Raw genomic sequence first — 21,048 nt, forward strand, 5'->3', positions numbered from 1 at the left:
AGGCATGATATGTAAGATTAGGAGTCTAAGCATCGTCAACAGTATGTAGTTTGTCCAGACAAGGGTGAGAACCATCAACAAAGCCAAGCAAATCATGACCAGTGAAGAGGGTCGTGAATTGTAGACGCCATGAGAGTTAGAGGAAGTTCTCTTCAAGCTAAGGGCGCATGAGCAGCAACATTGAAGGAGATCGGGGCGGTCGTAGGTGCAGCCATAGGAGCAACTATTTGAGAGAGGGTAGGTGGCGGCAACGAGACAACAACAACGATGACGGCGACAGCGACAACGATGGCGGCGACAGTGACGATGATGGCGACGACAACGACAACGGCAACGACAACAACGGCTAGGCATGGCTAGAGTTAGGGTTTGTTGCGTAGGCCTAAAGCTCTAATACCATGTAAAAGATATAAAAGAATATATTTTCTATATTCAAGAATAATGATATAAACTATATTTATATACCTCATAAAGAGATAAAGATAAAAGAGGAAATATATACAAAAGATTTATGTACCATATATCCCAAGATATCCTAATACAAATATCAATTTGACATACTATATTAAGAGAATGATTTTTTAATACGAATATGTCCGAAAAATCTAATTTGTGTTCAAAAAATTATTGCTCTCACTATAGTGTGTCAAATTGATATTTGAAGGGCATGGATATAATCAAGAGAACTAGGCGAACACATAAACTTGATTTCATGTCATTTTGAGCTCTTTAAGCCCATAAGTAAGTTTTGATCGATTTTGAACAAAATCAGTAGATGGACCTATAAAGTTCGGAATGATATGAAATCAAGTTCTATGTATTTTTTACAATATAGAAATTAATTCAGCATACTGTTCATCCACACTGTAGGATCAATCGATTCAGATTAAATTATTACTTTTTAAATAGATTGATTTTTTTAAAAGATCGATTTAAGTTTAAAAAATCATTGCTCTCAATATATTATGTCAAATTGATATTTGAGGACATAGATATAATTAGGAGAACTAGACAAATACATATAATTTGATTTCAAGTCATTCCCGACTCTTTAGGTATATCAGTCGATTATGGTTGAAATCGATTGATAGATCTACAGAATTCAGAATGATACTAGTTCTTCAAATTATATTTATATTTTCAAATATTAATTTGACATAATATATTAAGAATAATAATTTTTTAATTAACAAAATCGATCTATTTTTCTTTTAAAAAATAATCTTAAGAAATTTGGTCCGTTAGATGAATCAATGTTTGACCAGAATGTAACTAGGAAATTTACCTACCACATTAAGATGTCTTTTTTTAGATGGAGTACAAAAAAAACTACAGAAAAGGCCTGAACTGGGAACTATTTCAGGGATACCATATTTGAGTACTTTGGGTGTTTAAAATGACCGATGGTATGGGTGCAAGGCAGTTGATAGTTGATCCCTTGAACACTTCTGGATTAACTAGAGAAGAACAGCGACGTAATGGTTTAACATTGACTATTGAATTGAAAACACAAATGTCGTGTGCAAGTTCCCCAGCAATGCCAAAGGATTGTACAAACATCAAAAGAATGGCTGTACAAAACAAAGAAGGGACAATGACACAAATTTATCAAATGTACACAACTCACAACGTCTGCAGCTTCTCTTCCTCATCCATGGAATATACTGGCACAATCGCAGGTTCACTCAGCAATGGCTCATCAAGGTGGACCCTTGCATACTGGCTCACCATCCCACCTTTCTCATTCCAGAACATTTCTTTCCTATCTTCTTCGGCCTTCTCAACCTTCTCCCTAGTCATCATGCTAACATCTTCAGCTGCCTTCATTACTTTGCCAAGTGCAGAGGAGAACCAGGATGCACCATTTGAGACATAGGGGTTGCTCAAAATAGCTGATCCAGCATTCGTGGCCGTTTGCTCAGCAGTAGCAAGGGCTGACCTTGTGATCCCCGATACCTGGAATCGCTCATCCACCTCCCTGACCTTGCCACTGACCATGGCCATACCTGTGCTTAGCTTCTCACTCAGACCAATCCTCTTGTCCAGAGATGCGACAGTAGCAGAGGCAGTCGACAGAAGCTGGTGCTGCTCATCAAAGGATTTGGCTTTCTGGAGTGCATCCTTGCTCAGAACAAAACCCTTGGCCAACATGCTACTTACCACATCTTCTGCCTTCTGCACAGCCACACTCGTAGCTGAAGGATTTCCATCCTTTCAAGCATAAAAGACAGCCGATTAGAAAAACGACAAAGAGCAAAGAGCAAAGAGTAACAAAGACACCAAGCTTACTAGTGAATGCCTGAAAGCTTCAGGAGGCAACTTGTAATTTGGAGCCGGTGTAACTGCGACAGCACGATCAACAATGGTTGCTCCCTGTAATTATAGAGCAGAAACAGATTTACTATCTTGTTGTTTCAATTGGGAAAAGAAAACGTAAAGCATCCTTTTAAGATATTGGAGAAACAAGCAGGAGTTTATATCGAGAGTTTAATTCACCGTAAGAAGAACTGCAGTTTCTGCTCCCTGTGACTCTTTGAAAGTGACGTATGCACATTGAGTATTTTCTGATTCACTGCAAAAAGAAATCTCTCGTTTCGCCACATCGTTCACAGATACCAAAAAGGTTCTAACAACGGATATAAAAATTACCTTTGCAACTCGACATAATCAATTTCCCCAGAGAAGGAAAAGAATTCTTGTACATCCCTTTGAGATGCTAACAAAGAAATGTTGTTTATTTTCACTGTCTTTGCTTGCGGAGAAGGTGAAAAGAAGGGTTCAATGTTCAGTTTTAAACAGAAAAAGCCTTATCAATTCCATAGTTTAATAAATATATAATCAAATTTAACAAGAAGACAACATCACATGAAAGAAAGAAACTAATGAGTTTGAACTATAAATAAGTTTTCTAAAACCCACCACTTGGAAGAAAAAGAAGACAGTAACCAATTAATACTAATCATTCCGAAAAAAAAATTAATCATTCTGCATCACTAACTGTAACCTGCAATTCAAAGTCTATACTACCAATATATTAACAGAATTCGATAAGAGATACAAGAGCATGAAACAGAATCCACAAAACAATTTATAATCAATAAGACATCCACAAGACCAAATGTCTGTGAAGATGATGGCACACTTATGCAACCATGTAGCTTTCTCTTCTTAGTAATTACGTATGAGCATCTAGCACTTTCTAGAATCAACCAACAGGTATTAAAAATCTACCGTCTTCTCAAGTTTCTCAAATAGAATGTCCTCTCCCAGATATGTAATATAACGTTCCTATTCAATGCCCCTATTCAATGCCAGAATGAGAAGTAACAATCACTCTCTGTAAACTAGGGTGGAATTATATTTTGTATATTAGCATGCCAAACTTAATAAGTTGCTGCCGTGTGACTTTGTTGTCACGAATATGAATTTAATTCGCGAAAATAATCTTTTACAATGCAAGATAAGATTATGTACAATAAATCCCGACCCTTTCTCGGGACCCCACATTGGCTTAAGTTTTGGCAGTTTCATACACAGGCTGACCTTTTTAGCATGCTAAACTTAATAAGCAACTACCAGAAAAGAATTTGAGTAATTGGGAGCCAAACGAGTAGCAGAAGCGTACAAACTTCAACTTCTGCCTCAGATTTGGCAAAGCATAAACACCACACTAAATTAAAGGGAGCTCAATGAGAGCAAATGATCGACTAGTTCATCGATGAACCACATTACGCCATTACAGGTACAGCAAGAAACACAGCAAGAAACGAACCCTGGGATCTACAAAAATCATATCTACATTCACGCAATTTCAACATCATGAACCAAGACGCATTACTCCATTACAGGTACAGAAAGAAACGAACCCTGGGATCTAGAAAAATCATGTCTACATTCACGCAATTTCAACATCATGAACCAAAATCAATTTTTTCAATCCAACCGGATAAAAGCACACCGAATCAGTGGAAAGGAATCGTAGCGTGTCCGAAAGAAGTCGCAAGCGAAACTTCAGCCATAGATTCGCACTATCAAAGTTAAAATCTTTGACAAAATTCAGACATGAACAATCCGGACTTCAGATCCAAGACAAGAAACATCTGATTATTTTCACCAGGAACAACTAAACGAAGAAAGCAAGAAGGGAAAAAGAGAGATCCAGATTCCGGAACTAGAGGAAGAATCAATAAAGGAGAAAGAATGTAGGAGCAGTGGATCCGGCGATACTCACCGACATTTTGCAGGATCTGGAGCTCGAAATCGTCGGCGGAAAGGAAGGGGTGGAGAGAGATTTGAGTCGTCGTGACGCTATTAAACTAGGAGTGGACTAGAATTGGTTTAAGGGAGGGCTATCCACACTCCGTGGATTACTAAACACACCCAATTTTCTAAAAAAAAAAATATTTTATCATAATTCTTTCTAAATAGACCCAATAAAAATCCTATATTATCCTTTCTAAAAATCCTAAAATTTAGGCAAAACCTTAGCATCATCTTCTTACCTGTGATTTTCGTTGTCGCTCCTATCTGTGCCATTTTCGCCGCCTTCATCATTTTTGTCGTCTCTCCCTTTCATCTCTCCACTTGCGCAACTCAATTTCCAGCGGAATCAAACACTATTAGTGCTCATTCAAATCATTATATTGTTTTTGTTAGATTTTGTGTTTAGGTTTCAAGTATTCATGAAAATCTCTCGAATTTCAGTCGTGCGTCGTTCTTCCCTGGTTTGTCGCTTGTTCATCTACAATCTGCCGAACACACCAGGATCTGTTCAGCCATGGTCTACCGAATGCAACACAATGTGTTTGATCAATAAACATCAAACGAAACACTAAACGTTCGACCTCGAGCAGTTGAACACCGACAGATTTGTTCGGTTGTGTGTTGCCGAACACATTATGTTTTGTTCCATTTTGAGTGGCCAAACATCTCTGTTTCTTTTCAATACATGTTGGTTGTATATCTAATTCACTTGTTTCTTATGTGCAGTAAAAATATTGAAAACACTTTCAGGGAGCCAACGACTTTTGATAGAAAGAGTCAATAAGAGAAACTTGCACAAGAGATACAATCATTACAAGAAGAGGTACAATAACACAAGTACCCCAAGAAGAGGTATCACAACAAGATGTGCATGAAGAGGTACCACTACAAGTACCACTACAAGAAGATGTGCATGAAGAGATACAGTCACAAGAAAATTTTCCTTTAGGAATGAATGAGGGTAAAGGAGAGCACGATCTCGTTAGAGGGAACAATGAAGATAATGAAATATTACGCGAACCATTTCCAGGTGGTCCACATGATCCATCACTATTATGGGGTTTTAAAATGCATGTATAATTATCTTGGATATATTTTGATGTGATTTTGCATGTATAACTATTTTGGATATATTTTTGGAGTAGTTTGATATGAAGTATGTTTGTTGGAAAGAATTATTATTTAGAGTTTGTAAATATGAATATGTTTGTCGAACGAGATTGATTGGTAAGTTTGTCAACGATAGATGAGCTAAAAGCTAAGCCTCGTCAACAAAAGAATGTATCAATCGATTGACTAATCAATTGAAAAACGATCAATCAATTGATTAGTCAATCGATTGAAAAGCATACTCGCACGAACAAAGTACTCTCGAATTGATCAGTTAATCGATAAGATTCTCAATTGATCAGCCGATCGATTGAGAAGTATACTAGTGTGAATAAAGCGTTCTTGAATCGATCAGTTGATCGATTAGATTCCCAATTGATCAGTCGATCGACTGAGAAGCATACTCGCGCGAACAGAGAGCTCTCTTTCTGCCTTTTTTTTTTTTTTTTTTTTTGTCTATTTGTGTTGGGCTTGATATGGAGGTTTTGAAAAAAAAAAAATCACTCTTTGTTTTTCCTTTTTTTCTATTGTTGGGTCTGATATCTTCCTAAATCAAGCCCACATTAGGCATGATATGGAGACATCAGGTCCACATTGGGCCTGATATGAAGAGATATTTGTTGGGACCCTTGGCGGCCGACTAGAGGAGGATGAATAGCCCCTGTAGGAATTAAGCAAACACAACCTTTCTCAGACAAATAGCTTGATTAAAAGAACGCTTGCATATAAGAAATACAAAAATGATTGAAAGATAGAGGCACACGGATTTACTTGGTTACAACCGGGGAAGTTGTTAATCCAAGACAGTGAAGTCGCACTAATTTCTCCTTCAGGCGGAGAAACCTCTTTACAGCAATGAAAGTACAGAAAAGATGAAGCTAAACAGAAATGAAAGAGTCAACAAGTGTTGTTTGAATATTTCTTGTTGTAGTTAGCTTCTCGGAGCAGGGGGCTACTTATATAGCCTTGCTCGGAGCACCTGGAAGGTTCCAGGCGTATGAAATGAGATAGAAATATATCCCCAATGCAACATCCCAATGCCAAGTTGCTGTGGATAAAATTCGGGTTCCGAGGGCCCGGAGTCCGGGCGCCCCGGACTGGCCCGGGCGCCTCAGACTGGCCCGGGTGCCCCAGACTGGTCGGGGCGCCCTGACTGTTCAGGCGCCCCCGGACTGATTCGAGCACCCCGGGGGCCAAAAATCAGCCCTTTGCTGATTTTTGGTCCCGACCTCCTTCTTCAGTTGTGCTCACATCTGTCCAGGTTTTCAGCTCCAGCTTCATTCGCTTGGATGATTTCGATCTTCTGAAATAGAACTCCACTCATTTGGGAATTGGGCTTTTATGGTCCGTCGTGTTTTTGATTTGTTACAAAAATAAAGTTTTAGAAGATATTAGATCACGTGTTTCATGGGAATTGGATTTTCATGGTTGATCGTATTTTTTATTTGTTCAAAAATAAAGTTTTGGAAAATATTAGATTATTAGGGTTTAGATAAAGAGATAAAAAAATAAAAAAGAAGGGTGGAGGAAGGAGTAAGAGGGGAGAGAGATATAAAATAAAAAAAAAGGGTGTTTTAGATTTTTTATCTAAGGATATTTTTGAGAAAAAAAAATTAAAATATATTTAGTGGCCTAATGGCGTGTGGATAGCCGCTCCATTTAAAATATATTTAAATGAGAGATTTAGGTTTACTGTAGGAATAATTAGGGCGAAGATTTGCTCCACCGAAAACGTGGCAAGAAACCATCACTTCGGAAGCTGCTTTCAGATTCGCGCACACGGATTGGCCGTTTACGCGTTAAGCCATCGTGCTTTTATCTAGTTTACTGGGATTTTTTTTTCATCCCTTTAAAATTAACTTTTTTTTTTCAAACGTCCATTTTAGAATTTTAAAATTATTAAAATATCTTCAAAAAGTTTTAAAATTTTATTCGTTCTCTCATTAATCATTAGTATCATTAATTCAATTAATTGATAGTGATGGACATATGATGTGTCTCATAATGTAAATTTTTTCTTAAGTAAAATAATAATATCAATAGCACTCCAAAAAATTTATAGGGTAAAAATATCCTTTATTTTTGTTATCATTAAAGGTGTTACATTTTGAGAAAAAACAATCAAGCCTTATTTTTTTAAAAAAATAAAATTATTTTAATACTAGTGTAATGAGTATAATAATAATTATTATAATATAAAGTAAAATTATTCTCATTTTATTAAAATTACTACATATACATTTCGTTAAAATTAATAGACATGAAAAATTATTCATAATTAATTTAAATAGCTTTAAAAATTATAAATTAAATAAGAATATTAAAATAATCATAAATCAAATAATTGACTCAAGAATCAAACAATTTAGATTTTAATATGCATAATACATTTTATCTAGGTCAATAAACATATTAAATATGTCAAAGAAATTTTTTTTTGAATTGCATAAAATCTTCATATAATATAATATATTCAAAATTATATATGGCAAAATAAATTAAAACATATAAATATATAGTTTATAGCTGACGTATTGCAACATACAATAATTAAATAAATAATGTAATTTTAGAGAGGAACGAAAATTCCTTCATAAATTAATTGTAATTTCTTTTTTCTTTTGAACAATTATTTCATTACGTACAACAACACAAGCAATTTGACACCAAGTTATCTTTTTTTACATTTACAAAGCTTATCAATGATGCAAGTTGCCACAATAAGTTGGCCATGTCTTGACTTAAGAACAAGACTACAAGAGAACAAAGTCGCTATTAAGTATCACTTCAGGCATTAATAGTCGGAAAGAGCATAGCCTGAGCCATGGTCACGCAGGTCCCAGAGACATTCATATCAACAGCATGATCGACAGAATTTGATAACAGCAAGGTTATCAATCAGTATGGATCATTTCACCAATGAACCTTGAAATATCAAGTCCTACACAACATTGTTACGAAGACAAAGAATAACATGCAACATTCAAATTGCGCATCGACTTTGCACGCAATACATACAATCCTAGCTCACAGTTGGGCCGAAGTGAATTGCTCCCAGTTCCAAAAAAGTATCCTGCGAGCAATGACAAAGGAAACTGTTGTATGAACTGCACGCCACTCGAGTAAGTACCTTTGTTAGAGTTGCATTCTATTGGTTCTACATCTTGCATGCAAGATTGTGGATGAGATATAATCAAGGAGTGCAAGATGATTCTTCTTGTATGGTTGAGCTTTGGTCCATTGATAAAGTAGTGACTTTGTGATCATCATCCATCTTCTCATTAAAATTCTCTCTAAGGAACTCCACTGCCATAAAAGTGAAGGCAGAGGCAGGGAAATACCACATTATTCTGGGTATGCTACCTTTAAACATACCACCAAGGCCTTCAGCTACCCATATTCTTTTTAAAGCATCCGACCATCCGTTGTACCTGAGAAGTGCCATATCATGTGAAGAAGAACCTCATGAAAAGCTAATTTAATTAAAGAAATTTTAATTTCCAAAAAATATTATCCTTTATAATTAGCTATTGAAGCACAGATATGAAATTGTAGTTCAACGTCTTGATGCTCAGAAGAAAATAAATACTTGAGAAATTAAAAACAGCAATAATTGTTTGATGTAGTCAGTGTTTCCTTCAAATGTTACAGATTGAAGAAGTGGCACAAGGGTAAATGTAAAGGTTTCAAGAAATAGGTTGCATGGAGTTGAAAGATATTTATACTGGTGCACAAATCAGCTATTATCGCTTTTTTTTATGCAACGACATTTATTACCAGAATAAAAAAAAAATCAACAATGCTCATGAGAAAAGAAAAACTGACAAGGATTGGAATGAATTTCTTGAGATTGCCATCAACATATAAACTGTGAGTGTATGTTTAGCTGATAAAGTTATACTGTTAGTTACCTCAAGGTCTTAGTATTAGAAAGTCATACTGTTAGTTACCTGCAGGTCTTAGTGTTAGCTAAGACAGCAAACTATTGGCCAAAGGTCTTAGTAATAGCTAGCTAATGTGACCTAAAGAGTAACAAACCAAGTATTCCACCTTATGGCTGATCCTTGTACTTGCAATCTTGTCTTGATCACATCTAAAGGAGTTGTAAGGTATGCACTAAATCCTGCAAAAAAAATAAATTACATATGGAACTTCACACAAGCTCACAGAAATGTGCACATTTTAGGGAAAATAGGGTTTTCTTAGTAAGGTGTTTCATTGAATTATACACAATAAATAATAATAGCTTACCACCAGCTAATCCACCTAAAACTAGACCTTCAAAAGAACTGCCAAGATGAAGGTTGCTATTGGAAAGAAACCTCTGCTTTCCATACTCTGTCATGTCTTTCAAAGCTTCATAAAACATTACCTGCAGGTGGCAAAATGAATATGCTCAGTAGACCCAGAAATTGTCATCATGAATGAAAAAGAAGAATGCAAGTTTTACTATATGCTTGAACTAATATCCACATACCAGAAGGTTAAAACTTCTAAACTAAAATTTAGAAAGAGGGCTTTAATGAAGATATCATCAATAGTATAAACATGATAGGTGGTAAAAGGAGAGGCACTTCTTAAGTATTACATGATACTCTTGTGCCTGTTAACACCATAGAGTCTAAATTGTCAGGTACATGTTGATCCGTCTTTGCACACATCAAAGTAACTCAAAAACTTCGTGTTCTTTAGTATAAGACCTTGTGTAGCAAAATGAGGGAAGATCAAGACAAGAGAATAATAAAAGCAGGGTTAAGAAGAGAGGAGGTAGAAAAAGAACTGATTGGCAGTGAACAACACTGCTTGGGTTTGAATACTAGGGTGTTATAGAGAAGGGAAGAAAGCAAGAACATCACAAGGGAAAGCCAAATATGGAATATTGTTGAAATTAATTGGTTAACATATATGGCCACGTAGCAAAGCCAAATGGTAGCATAAGGCAAATATCTGAACTTTCCAACTCATTTGATTACAATAATAGATCATAATTTGTCCAACTATGCTGCAGCTTATTAGGATTTCAAAGTTTGATAATACAAAAATGTTCTTGAGAGAAATAGTTATAGATTTGAAAAAAACAATTAACATAAGATCTCAAATTCTAGAACCAAGCATACCTTTGTGTAGTTCACACAAAAGAAACTCTAAACAAGAATTTACATTGAAATTCTATAACGTTGTTATTATAGCATAGCTTAGATGCTATAATTGGCATTGCCTACGTCTAATTGGAAACTGTTTGGAAAAATATGCTTAAAAATGCTTCATTCTAGAAAAAAAAATAGAAATTACAACCTTTGTAAATGTTATATGATAAATGGGTAACGGAATAACCTCATACCTGGATGATTGGATTCAGGTTTACAATAAATGGGGCAAATACAGAAAAAAAAAATATTAAGAGAAAAAATTGGAATTTAAGGGAAAGATAGGTCAGAAGTGAAGCCGCAAGGTGGGTCCCACGCAACAATTAAAGTATCACTAAGTACAAAAATCTGACAACCAATTGTTAGATCATATATCTCATGTCTCTAAAAGGGCAGTCCGTGCACGAAACTCCCGCCAATGCGGGGTTCGGGGAAGGGTCTATTGTACGAGGCCTTGCCTTGCTTTGCAAGAGATGGTTTTGAAGACTCAAACTCATGAACTCTAAGTCACATGGCAACAACTTTACAATTGCGCCAAGACTCCTTTTTATAATAGGGCAGCTCGGTGCACGAAGCTCCCGCCAATACAGGGTTCTGAGGAAGGGTCTATTATACACGATCTGTTTTCGAGACTTGAACCCGTCACCTCCAAATCACACGACAACAACTTTACCATTGTTCTAAGGCTCCCCTTCATAATAAATATCTCTAGCAAGAACAAATAATAAGAATCAAGATGACAAAGGAAGAGAAAGATCCAAAGACAGGGTAGATACAAACATAATTATTCATTGGACAAGAGCATCGTATAGAAGAAAAGCTGAAAAAAAAACAAAAAGTCTATTCCAACCAAAGTATGTCAAAAGAAATAAAGACATATGCTAAAACCAAATAAATACATTGAAGAACCAAACCAAAAGCAAAAACATGGCAATCATGTCACCTACCATTAGACCAGCAAAAGGCACATCCCTTGCAAGTGTAGACCAATACCTATAGAAACAATGAGAAGGGCATAAAAAAGGAATTCAGTGTAAAACATGTGACCAAAAAAGTGTGGCTTAACATGATAAATAGGTGCACGCAAAAATATAAATAATAATAAAGATGAAGAATGAATATAATTTAAATCCAAAGAATCTACTCAAAAAACAAATAAATAATTTTGGCTAAACTACATAAGCATGGCCAATATGTGTATTACTACACACATGTATAAATACACGCACAAAAAAAACAAAAATTATCTATGGAAATGGGATCGGCATTGAAATGAAAATTAAAAAGTAAACATCATACCCTGCATATAAACCTTTTAGTCCATGTTGCTTCCAAATTGAATGGCCTGCTTGAAACATTCCAGTATAATAACCATACATTCTCTCCCCTGATTTGTGTTGGATGTTTTCTTTAGTTATAGATAATGCCCAAGATTTGCTGGTACCTTGTACCTGCATGCGCTGTTTTATGACCTCACATGGTACATAAACAAAAGAACCAAGTGTGTCTCCTGGAATAGAAAGGAATGATCATGAAGTTGTATTCCAAAGTAATTATCCATGTCTACATCGACTATGTTGCTAGGTAAAATAATAAAATACTCTTCAAACTTATTGAAAGTCAATTGTGAATACATAGCTAGTTATGGGAAATCACAATAAATCATCCAAAAGTTTTTCTTCCTTGTTGAGCACGAAGTACACCAATGTAACAACTAAGCTTCAGGTATTTCTCAAAAATGGATATTTTCTGCTAGTTGTTAATTAATCACACTATTCAGATTGCTGGAAGCAAATATCCTGATGTCAATATTGATGCATACCTAGTAGCAGAATTACACAAACTGAGAATGAGCTGAACTGACATAAACAGTAATTAACAAAGAGACAATTGAATTATAAAACAAGCAATTCTAACCATGAACAGAAACACCAAGGAGAAGCAAACATACATGCCAGATATTCCATACAGTTTCACTAGCTTTTAAAATATCCAAATTAATTTTAGCAATTTCAAGTTTCACTGAATCCCATTTGATATAATTTTGCAGAAATTAATATTCTCTGTAATGAAAACGATATAAAAATGAGAAACATAATACAGGTATTTTCTTTTTCTATCGAGATATCATCTATGTACTAGGTATTATAAAACCAATAATAAAAGGAAATGTAAATGCAGAAACAATTCTTAATATTGCTCGTTTTGAATGAAATGTCAACATTACTTACCAATTGCCCCAGAAATGAAGTGAGACCAATGAGTGCTAAGTCTGGGACTTACTTCTTCCAACCAATTTTTTGTAGATTCTATCACACCAAAGTAAGTGGCACCGGTTGCTAATGATCCACTTACACCTGGAGTGACCCCTCTATAAAACCCTGGGGAAAGGTGAGTATATATTTTATGCAGGCATATATTAATCAATCTGCAAGATAGTTTTTGCCTTGTAAAGAATTTTTTCCCCCGTTCTAGGAAAAAGAGAATCTGCAAAGTGAAAAGAGAAATATGGACATGTTTTCCACCACCTTTTGCTTCTTCTCTAAAAAAAATATTTTATACAAAGAAGACCAAAATTCCATAAAGATAAAAAACACAAATCATCAGAAAGCATGTATTTTCTTTGTTGGAAAATTTTAAGCAAACACAATTTCACAAACTGAAAAACTAAGAAAAAATTTCAAAACAAATGCATCCTAAGATTTTCTCAGCACACAATTCCACACATGTCAATTTGATTCTTTGCAAGACGGAAACTAAATCATAAAAAATGTCTGACTTGTTGTGCACACTCATCTAGCATTTCAACACATATTTCAGAAGAATCTATCAAACACACATCCTGTGAAGAGCTTAAATATTGCATCTATTTAAGTTAAAAAATGATGCGAGAAATATATAGTTCGTCAACTGTCTTCCGTATATTATGTGAAGATTGAAGAAAACAAAGGGCTGAAGAAAGGTGCAACTTCAATGCTCTATAGGCTATTTCATTGAGGGTATCATAAATATCCAACTGGTATGGACACACAAGTAAACTTATCCAAGTATCTATATCTTAGATAAGCCATGGTTTAACTTGACAAACCAAAGAACTATATGTAATTGGGATCATTGACTGCAAAAGAGAATCTTATGATAATAACAAAAAGAAAATCAATTTCATAGTGATGAAAAGTATGCAAGAATTATATACCTCTTAGTCCATCGGACACCCACACAGTTCTGGCCATCTGCATGATATTCTTCTGGGCCTGATTAGATTAAACAATAAAAATCAGGAACAAGGCATATTCTACAAGAAAATCCGTTGTGAAGCTCACCTACAAACATCTACATATCCATACCTGATTGCCAGAAATAACGGCCTGGCTCTGGATTCTTGTTTTCAGGGTGTCGACTGGGTGCATCATACCCTCACCAAATCCACCGGCCAATGCTCCCCACAAGAACTCCCTCCACACTAAATCACAAACAGCAATGACCATAACCATACAAGTCAAAGTAATTCATCTTGCAGGAACTCTAAAATAATAACAATCCAGGCTGAATGCGAAGTGGGAAAGTTCGAAACCCGATCACGTTAAGTGTGAAATAAGAAATTACACCAAAGCATCCAAGAACCCTGGAAACATGATGAGATAGTCACTCGGGATTGGATGAGAGCGCGTACCAAAGAAGTCGCTGAGTGGCGGCCGTGTGGGGGAGCAGGTCGCCGGATTTCCGATCACATTTGGGTAGGAGGACGATAGAGCCATAGCATCGCCTGCTATTTCGCGGACGACGTTAACTTTCTTCCGCCTTCTGCTCGAGTGTGCACGAGTCGTTAGGGTTTCTGTGGTTTTGCTCCGAGTCTCCGACGCCGATGACTAATGAGTTCTGTAGCCGCGATTTTTTAATTTCCTTTCTTCTTTTATTTTTAAAACAACCGCCTTCGCAAAATACGTGGGCTATGAATTTTTACGATGATCACTTGATTAATTTTATAATAAATATTCGTCTCTATCAATTTTTTTTTTTTTTTTTTTTTTTAAGATGGAAGGTAATAATTATACTAATTGTCATAATTTACTTAAATCAATTATTAGATGAGCACGGGTACCTAAATTTTTAAAATATTTAAATCACATATTTTTATTTTTTAAATTACTAAATTACATATGGATTTCTTTAAAAAAAAAAAATCATTCCTTTCCTTATCATAATCTAAATCAAACCGATCTTAAAATTGCAACAATGTTGATTTCATGGCCACTCTACTAATAGCATCTCCCTTGGAACCCTATAAAAATTATATATAATTTTTTAATTTATCTTTTTTGTGTTGACCGTGAGATCTATTGACATTGGGAGCAAACCTTTTACCTTTCACAAAAGTTAGAACCCAAGTAAAACAATATGAGTCGGAAATAGTAATAACCAGTTTAGAAAAATATTTGTTTTCTTTAATGTTTTTCTTTTCTTTTTACTTGATTTTTAAAAACTACTAACATTAGATGATGACACGATGACAGCCAAATCTTATTTTATTGATGGGGTATGGATTTTTTACGTTATTAAACTCTATCTCTTATTATATTATCATTTATATTTAAATAAATTTTATTATTGCTAATCAAGTTTATTTTTTATTACTCTTTTTGTATTTGTTATATTTCACATTATTGAAACATTTATTGATCATCTAAGTATATACTTGTACCATTTTAAATATGTATTTCGAAGTTTTTCCTCAATAAATGCAACTCCGACTTTCTCTTTAATGCTCACATTTTTTATTTTGTTTATTTGTCCACATATTCACCTTAACGTTTTCATCTCTACAACTCTATTTTTTGCTCATGTGCTCGAGTCATAGTCCAATATTCAGCTCCATATAACATAGGAGGTCTAACTACGATTTTATAAATTTTTCTTTAAATTTTAAAAATATTTTATAGTCATAAAAAACACTGACATTTTCATTAATTTTAATCATGATGTTTATAATTTATATAAGACATCATTCTCAATCCCTCGATCATTTTGAAAAAATAATCTTAAATATCTAAATATCTCTATTTCAGACAACTCGTCATCTCATATCTTAATAATTATCTCATTATATATGATATTAACAGACTTAAATTTCATATATTATATAAATTAATTTTTTTTTCTAATATTTTTCATTTAAATTCAAATTTAACATTTATTTTTTTTATATAATTCATCTATAAAATAATATCATTGGCCGACCTACTGAAACAGGAACAATCCGTCAGTTCGTAACTTTCAATATTATTTTGACACTAAAGAAAATTAATCTGCCGTCGCTAAAAATCTATCCATGAATATTTGATTAACTGTAAAAATATCTTACCGTTGTACGGGCATAATTCCGGGAGCACTTCGGAAGATTCGTTGGACTTAGCGTCATAGTGTCTTAACAAAGGGTAAAATTAACGTAAATTTTGTTGCCTAGAATTTGTACCATTTAGTATTACCCTCAAATTAAAGGGAGTAAATCGTGAAAGGATTTTTTTTAAAAAAAAAAGTCAAAGACGTCACGTCATATTTGTTATAAAATATATGATTTAGGGCTCCGTTAAAAAATTAATTATTGAACTTTAAAATCTTAGGTGGCATTTAGTTTATAATTTGTTTTTTATTTTATTTTTTTATAAAATAAAAAATATTATCTGTTTGATAATTTTTATATGTATTTTCTAGAAAAGAAGACTCTTTTAAATTCTAAATAATATAAAAATATTTTTTTATCAATTAAATTATTTTAAATTGATTAAAATTATTTTAAAATAATTATAGTAGTTGATTAAATAATTATTATTATAACGGTAAATCTCATGACCAAAATTTAGACAGTCAGAATTTAGAATCTGAATAAAAAATATTTTATTATTATACGTAATCTTAATTAATATATGTCAACTAAAAAATAAATATAAAATTTTTTATTCTGACGGATAGATTCTGAGTATCTAGTAATGTCTTTATTACAATACTACCATAACAATTAATTGTTGCTATTTTAATAGTGCTGAGAGTAAGGAAAATTACTGTAACGGTTACATTGTAGCATTTAATAGTAATTATTATAACAACATGAAAGCAAAAATATTTTTAAAACAAAATATCTAACGGGTGTTTTTTTATTTTTTTATTTTTTAATTTTTTTTAAAAATTATTTATATAATTTTAGATACTTTTAATATTTGCCTTTTAATAAAACGCGTTGCTCTGTTAGGGCCAATAAAGCTCGGTTTATTTTTTTCTATGTCAGTGTGGAATGAAAGACACTTGGGAGAGCGAGTACCGAATTACCGATGGAGATGAGAGAAACTATGGAAAAAAGAAAAAAAAAATCCTTCGGCTATTTGCGGTCTCACCGGGAACTCATGGTTGTAGATTTTTAAATCGAATTAAAGAGAAATGCCTCCACGTTTGCGTAATTTATTTTTCCTAATCCGGCAAGAGTACACGAGTGTGGAATGTGAACTGTTTGTTTTTCCTTAATTGAAGGGATGGAGTCAAATCAATGTCTATCTTTTATCAACACCGACAAATAATGGATCTCAGGGACATTATTAATGCTACCATGAATCTTAGTCGTGTAATTTATTGCAAATTTTAAATATTATTAAAAAAAAGATACATTTTGAAGGTATACATGCTCTTCCATCTCTTTAAATGCTAGTGATTAGGATTTCACCGGACATATTGATATGGGTAATGTTAAATGGTTAAAATTTGGTTAATCAGAATTTATACATGCATACATGTATAAGAGTATTTTAGTAATATCATATGCATATATTAATTACATGCATGTACATACATGTATTATGATTGGACGATAGAGAATTCTAGCTGGCCAGATTCTGACCAATAAGATTTATTGGGCCTTTCTCTAGCTAGTCAGATTCTGGCCAACAAGATTTATAGATGATGTTCATATCGAATTTTAACGTATGTAAAATATATTGGGTCGACCTCATGCAAAGGGCATTAGCAATGTCTATTTCAAATCACATGGGACATTGTAAGTAGTTGAGATCTTCTGTCCCAAAAATAATATGTCTCCGTATCTTCTTGTTGATTCAGACGATCATGATATTCTTTACATTACATCTTTGAGATATAATTTAATTCGTCCAATCAATAAAAGGACATATTATTTTCGGAAGAGAGGATCTCAATTCCATTTTAAGTGGGGCTCTCCTTTTTACCGCTACTAGTTAGGATTCGGGTGACACTATAAAATCATGACCCGAATCCGGTGGCCGTTTAGACGGGGGAGATTCATAATGATGAGCATCAAGAAAAAAGCGACGAGGCAGAGCCTCGCTTAAGCGACACCATGACCGGCCAGCCATGCCCAAAGCAGCTTCGAGGTGGACCATCGCCCCACCTGCTCCCTTTCCCTTTTTCCTCCCTCTCTGATCGCATCCCTCCCTCCTTCCTCATTCACCCAAACGGGCATCCGCGACGATGGGCGGCAGCAGCAGGACCAGCCCCCGCCTGCCCAGCTTCTGCTTCAACCGCATCGCCGCTCGGGTCAGGGTCCGCTCCCCGCCGCCCAGCGAGAGGAAGCCTCCTCCTCCTCCTCCAGCCGACAATGCGGTGGAGCCCAACCCCGCGGAAGAAGAGGCTGAGGTCGCGTCGATCGGGCGGAGGAGGATCATGATCGTGGTGGACACCAGCCCGGAATCCAAAACGGCGATGCTCTGGGCGCTCTCCCACGCGGTGCAGACCAGCGACTGCGTCGTCCTCGTCAACGCCGTCAGACCATCCTCCAAGCACGGTGAGAGGTGGATTCCATGAGAATTGAAGCGAGCACGGGAGTAACCAAAATCTACGATGTTTTGTGATGGCAGGCGATCGATCGAGAGATTCCAAGTCTCGTGAGCTCCTCCATTCCATGAAAAACATTTGCCAAGCCAAAAAACCAGAGGTTAGTTCCTGAATAACTAAAAACACTCTGTTCTTTATCATGCTACTAAAAATTCAGCAGTTAACCTGATGTCAAACCGTTTGAATTTGCTTCACAGAAAGGATTACAAGAAGGGAATTAACATGATCATTATAGTTTCTGGAAAAGCAGAGTGCATTCTTTTGAGGAAAATGTTAGATAACAACTTTTTTTTTAATAGATTTTGTAAATAATTAACTAAAGAATCAGTCCACAAATAACTGTAAATACTCGATATAAATGAGTAGCAGCATGACACAAGCTGGAAAATACATTGATTTTAGAAAGCCAAAGGCAACATGCTTTAACAGACGCGGAGTGACCATCTCTGTCGATGATGAGAACGTTAATGTGTGTCAGGTTGTTGTGGAGGTATCCGTGGTGGAAGCGACGGAGCGAGGGGCGGCCATCCTGGAAGAGGCGAGAAAGCAAGGGGCCTCCCTCCTGGTAATGGGGCAGAAGAAGAGGTCCTTCACGTGGAGACTGGTCATGCTCTGGGCCGGCAACAAGATCTCCGGCAGCGTCGCTGACTACTGCGTGCAGAACGCGACGTGCATGGCGGTGGCGGTGAGGAGGAAGAGCAGGAGAGGCGGTGGCTACTTGATCACCACCAAACGGCATAAAGATTTCTGGCTTCTGGCTTGATTGAAAATTGAAATTCGCCTGGGTGTCTACATAATTAACTGATTGAATTCTTTTGGGTGGTGTTTGGTAGATATTGATGTAGATTTATTGCACCTCCTTGCGATCTGCTAGTTTGCCGATTTGGTTTTTGTTTTTGGGTTGCGGTTAAAGAGAGAGAGAGGGGGTATTGTGCCGATTTGTCAAGGCTGAAATATTGAAGAGGCATGTGCCGATCAAGACATTTATGTTTGAATATGACAATATCACAATCTAATACGCCGACCAAGACATTTATGTTTCTCCTGCAATCTCAAAAGACCTTTCGCGAACTCCTGATTCCCGGTCACTAACAGACCATTCAAGACACGATTGAACATGAACTTCCTTGGCAAATGACCCCTCTCCACCATCTCCATCACCATCTTCCCAGCTACTAGCATGTCCTCAGACCGTCTCCTCGAGAACATTGCACTTATAATCACATTATAAGTGTCCAGATTTGGCAAACAGCTCTCCTTCTCGTGCATTCTCCCAAACAGCTCCAAGCCTTTCTCAAACTTGCCCTCCTCAAGCCAATGCCTTATTAAAAGGTTAAACGTCTGCACATTTGGCTCGCAGTTGTCGAGCTTCATCCTTCGGAAAAAATCCATCGCTTCATTCATCTCCCCGGCGTGGCAAAGCCCTCGAATCAGCAGATTGTAAGTAATTGTATTAGGAGTGTAACCCTTCCTCGTCAATTCATCAAACAGCAAGATGGCATCTTTAACACAACCCTTTATGCAGTTTACCTGGATCAACGCATTGTAGGTTGCCACTGAAGGCAAGCAGCCCTCGGAAATCATTTCATCGAATACCTTCCGAGCTTTTTGTAGCAGCCCGGCAAGGCCGAGCCCGTGCACCATCGTGGTGTACGAGACGACATCAGGTCGGCATTCCAAATCACCAGGACCACCCCTCCGTCCTCTCTTCTTCATCTGCTTGAAGAATTGCAGCGCCTCATTCACCTGCCCTATCCTGAAGAACCCCTTAAGCAGAATGTTGTAAGTGTTCTTCGTCGGCTCGATCCCGGAGTCCACCATCTGACGCAGCACCTCGAGCGCTTTGGGAGTGCGCTTGATCCGACACCATCCGTCGGCGATGATGTTGTAGGTCACGGCGTCAGGGCGAAACCGGCCGCGGAAGACCTTGAGAAGGGAGGCGGCCTTCTCGACGCGGCGGGACTTGCAGAGGACGTCGAGGAGCGTGTTGAAGGAGGAAAGGTCCTGGGGGCACCCTTGGTGGTGCATGGAGAGGAAGGTGCGCACGGCGAGTTCGGGCTTGCCGGCGCCGACATGGCGCTCGAAGAGGATGGCGAAAGTCCGTGGCGAAGGGGGGATAGCGAAGCGGTCACGGTGGGAGAGGATGGAGGCTACGGCTCGCCGGTCGCGAAGGCGCGCGGCGAGGTCTACGGCGTGGTCGAAGGAGGAGGCGGCGGGGCGAAAGGAGCGGAGTTGGAGGAGGGCGCGGAAGAAGAGGAGGGCGCGGGGACCGTCGTTCCAGAGAAGCTTGAGGACACGGTCGACGAGGTGGGGCGGCCATGGGGAGGTGGGGAGGCGGTTGGACAAGGTGATGTGGTCGCCGGAATGGGCGAGGATGAGGCGGACGACGAGGGAGGGGAACTCGAGTTCTTGTTCCGGTTGAGGTTGGATTCGGGAAGGGGGATTGGGAAGCGAAGAGGAGGAAGAAAAGAGGGATTTGAAGTGGAGAGCATGGAGATTGAGACGGCAAAAGGGGTAGTTTCTGCTGCGACGAGAGCCGAGGCGGAACGGAAATGGCATAGTGGAAGTGGGAGATGGAACGGCTTTGGGTTGGGTTTGCCATATTTAGTCACTAGGAGGCGGCCTTTTCCCGAAAGTCCCAGTAGCATTCATGTTCTGCTAAGTCTAATGTAAG

At 36.9% G+C, this 21,048-nt stretch overlaps 4 protein-coding genes across 5 annotated transcripts; 1 reads left to right on the plus strand and 3 right to left on the minus strand.

The window, feature by feature from the left end:
- Positions 1-1,476: 1,476 nt before the first annotated feature.
- On the minus strand, positions 1,477-4,340 carry LOC121981255 (binding partner of ACD11 1-like). Its single transcript, XM_042533694.1, has 5 exons — positions 4,232-4,340; positions 2,650-2,747; positions 2,497-2,572; positions 2,290-2,373; positions 1,477-2,211 (listed from the first exon to the last, which is right to left on the minus strand). The coding sequence occupies exons 1-5, from the start codon at positions 4,235-4,237 to the stop codon at positions 1,624-1,626; spliced, it is 852 nt and encodes a 283-aa protein (XP_042389628.1). The 5' UTR covers positions 4,238-4,340; the 3' UTR covers positions 1,477-1,623.
- A 3,717-nt stretch (positions 4,341-8,057) lies between these two features.
- Positions 8,058-14,427, minus strand: LOC121981249 (S-adenosylmethionine mitochondrial carrier protein-like). Its single transcript, XM_042533682.1, has 9 exons — positions 14,194-14,427; positions 13,868-13,983; positions 13,717-13,774; positions 12,752-12,901; positions 11,820-12,030; positions 11,468-11,513; positions 9,625-9,745; positions 9,424-9,496; positions 8,058-8,804 (listed from the first exon to the last, which is right to left on the minus strand). The coding sequence occupies exons 1-9, from the start codon at positions 14,276-14,278 to the stop codon at positions 8,567-8,569; spliced, it is 1,098 nt and encodes a 365-aa protein (XP_042389616.1). The 5' UTR covers positions 14,279-14,427; the 3' UTR covers positions 8,058-8,566.
- A 3,380-nt stretch (positions 14,428-17,807) lies between these two features.
- LOC121981263 lies at positions 17,808-19,749 on the plus strand. The gene is made up of 3 exons (XM_042533706.1): positions 17,808-18,324; positions 18,398-18,474; positions 18,853-19,749. The coding sequence occupies exons 1-3, from the start codon at positions 18,012-18,014 to the stop codon at positions 19,135-19,137; spliced, it is 675 nt and encodes a 224-aa protein (XP_042389640.1). The 5' UTR covers positions 17,808-18,011; the 3' UTR covers positions 19,138-19,749.
- On the minus strand, positions 19,329-21,039 carry LOC121981226 (pentatricopeptide repeat-containing protein At1g74900, mitochondrial-like). Of its 2 annotated transcripts, XM_042533657.1 has the most exons (2): positions 19,905-21,039; positions 19,638-19,798 (listed from the first exon to the last, which is right to left on the minus strand). In XM_042533657.1, the coding sequence occupies exons 1-2, from the start codon at positions 20,931-20,933 to the stop codon at positions 19,775-19,777; spliced, it is 1,053 nt and encodes a 350-aa protein (XP_042389591.1). In that variant the 5' UTR covers positions 20,934-21,039; the 3' UTR covers positions 19,638-19,774. The 2 variants fall into 2 exon arrangements, with proteins under 2 accessions (XP_042389584.1, XP_042389591.1); XM_042533650.1 differs by having other exon boundaries at positions 19,329-21,039.
- Positions 21,040-21,048: the final 9 nt, after the last annotated feature.

The sequence above is a fragment of the Zingiber officinale genome, chromosome 1B (genome assembly GCF_018446385.1).
Source record: "Zingiber officinale cultivar Zhangliang chromosome 1B, Zo_v1.1, whole genome shotgun sequence".
NCBI lineage: Eukaryota > Viridiplantae > Streptophyta > Magnoliopsida > Zingiberales > Zingiberaceae > Zingiber > Zingiber officinale.

Coding starts and splice junctions, on each gene's coding strand:
- LOC121981249 (XM_042533682.1), bottom strand. CDS start 14,278: ATGGCTCTATCGTCCTCCTACCCAAATGTGATCGGAAATCCGGCGACC. Junction 12,031..12,751: donor CTTCATTTCTGGGGCAATTG/GTAAGTAATGTT, acceptor TTTCTATTCCAG/GAGACACACTTGGTTCTTTT. Junction 9,746..11,467: donor TGCCTTTTGCTGGTCTAATG/GTAGGTGACATG, acceptor TGCCACCTGCAG/GTAATGTTTTATGAAGCTTT.
- LOC121981226 (XM_042533650.1), bottom strand. CDS start 20,933: ATGCCATTTCCGTTCCGCCTCGGCTCTCGTCGCAGCAGAAACTACCCC.
- LOC121981255 (XM_042533694.1), bottom strand. Junction 2,573..2,649: donor GATTATGTCGAGTTGCAAAG/GTAATTTTTATA, acceptor TTCTTTTTGCAG/TGAATCAGAAAATACTCAAT. Junction 2,374..2,496: donor AAACTGCAGTTCTTCTTACG/GTGAATTAAACT, acceptor CTATAATTACAG/GGAGCAACCATTGTTGATCG.
- LOC121981263 (XM_042533706.1), top strand. CDS start 18,012: ATGGGCGGCAGCAGCAGGACCAGCCCCCGCCTGCCCAGCTTCTGCTTC. Junction 18,325..18,397: donor CAGACCATCCTCCAAGCACG/GTGAGAGGTGGA, acceptor TTGTGATGGCAG/GCGATCGATCGAGAGATTCC. Junction 18,475..18,852: donor GCCAAGCCAAAAAACCAGAG/GTTAGTTCCTGA, acceptor AATGTGTGTCAG/GTTGTTGTGGAGGTATCCGT.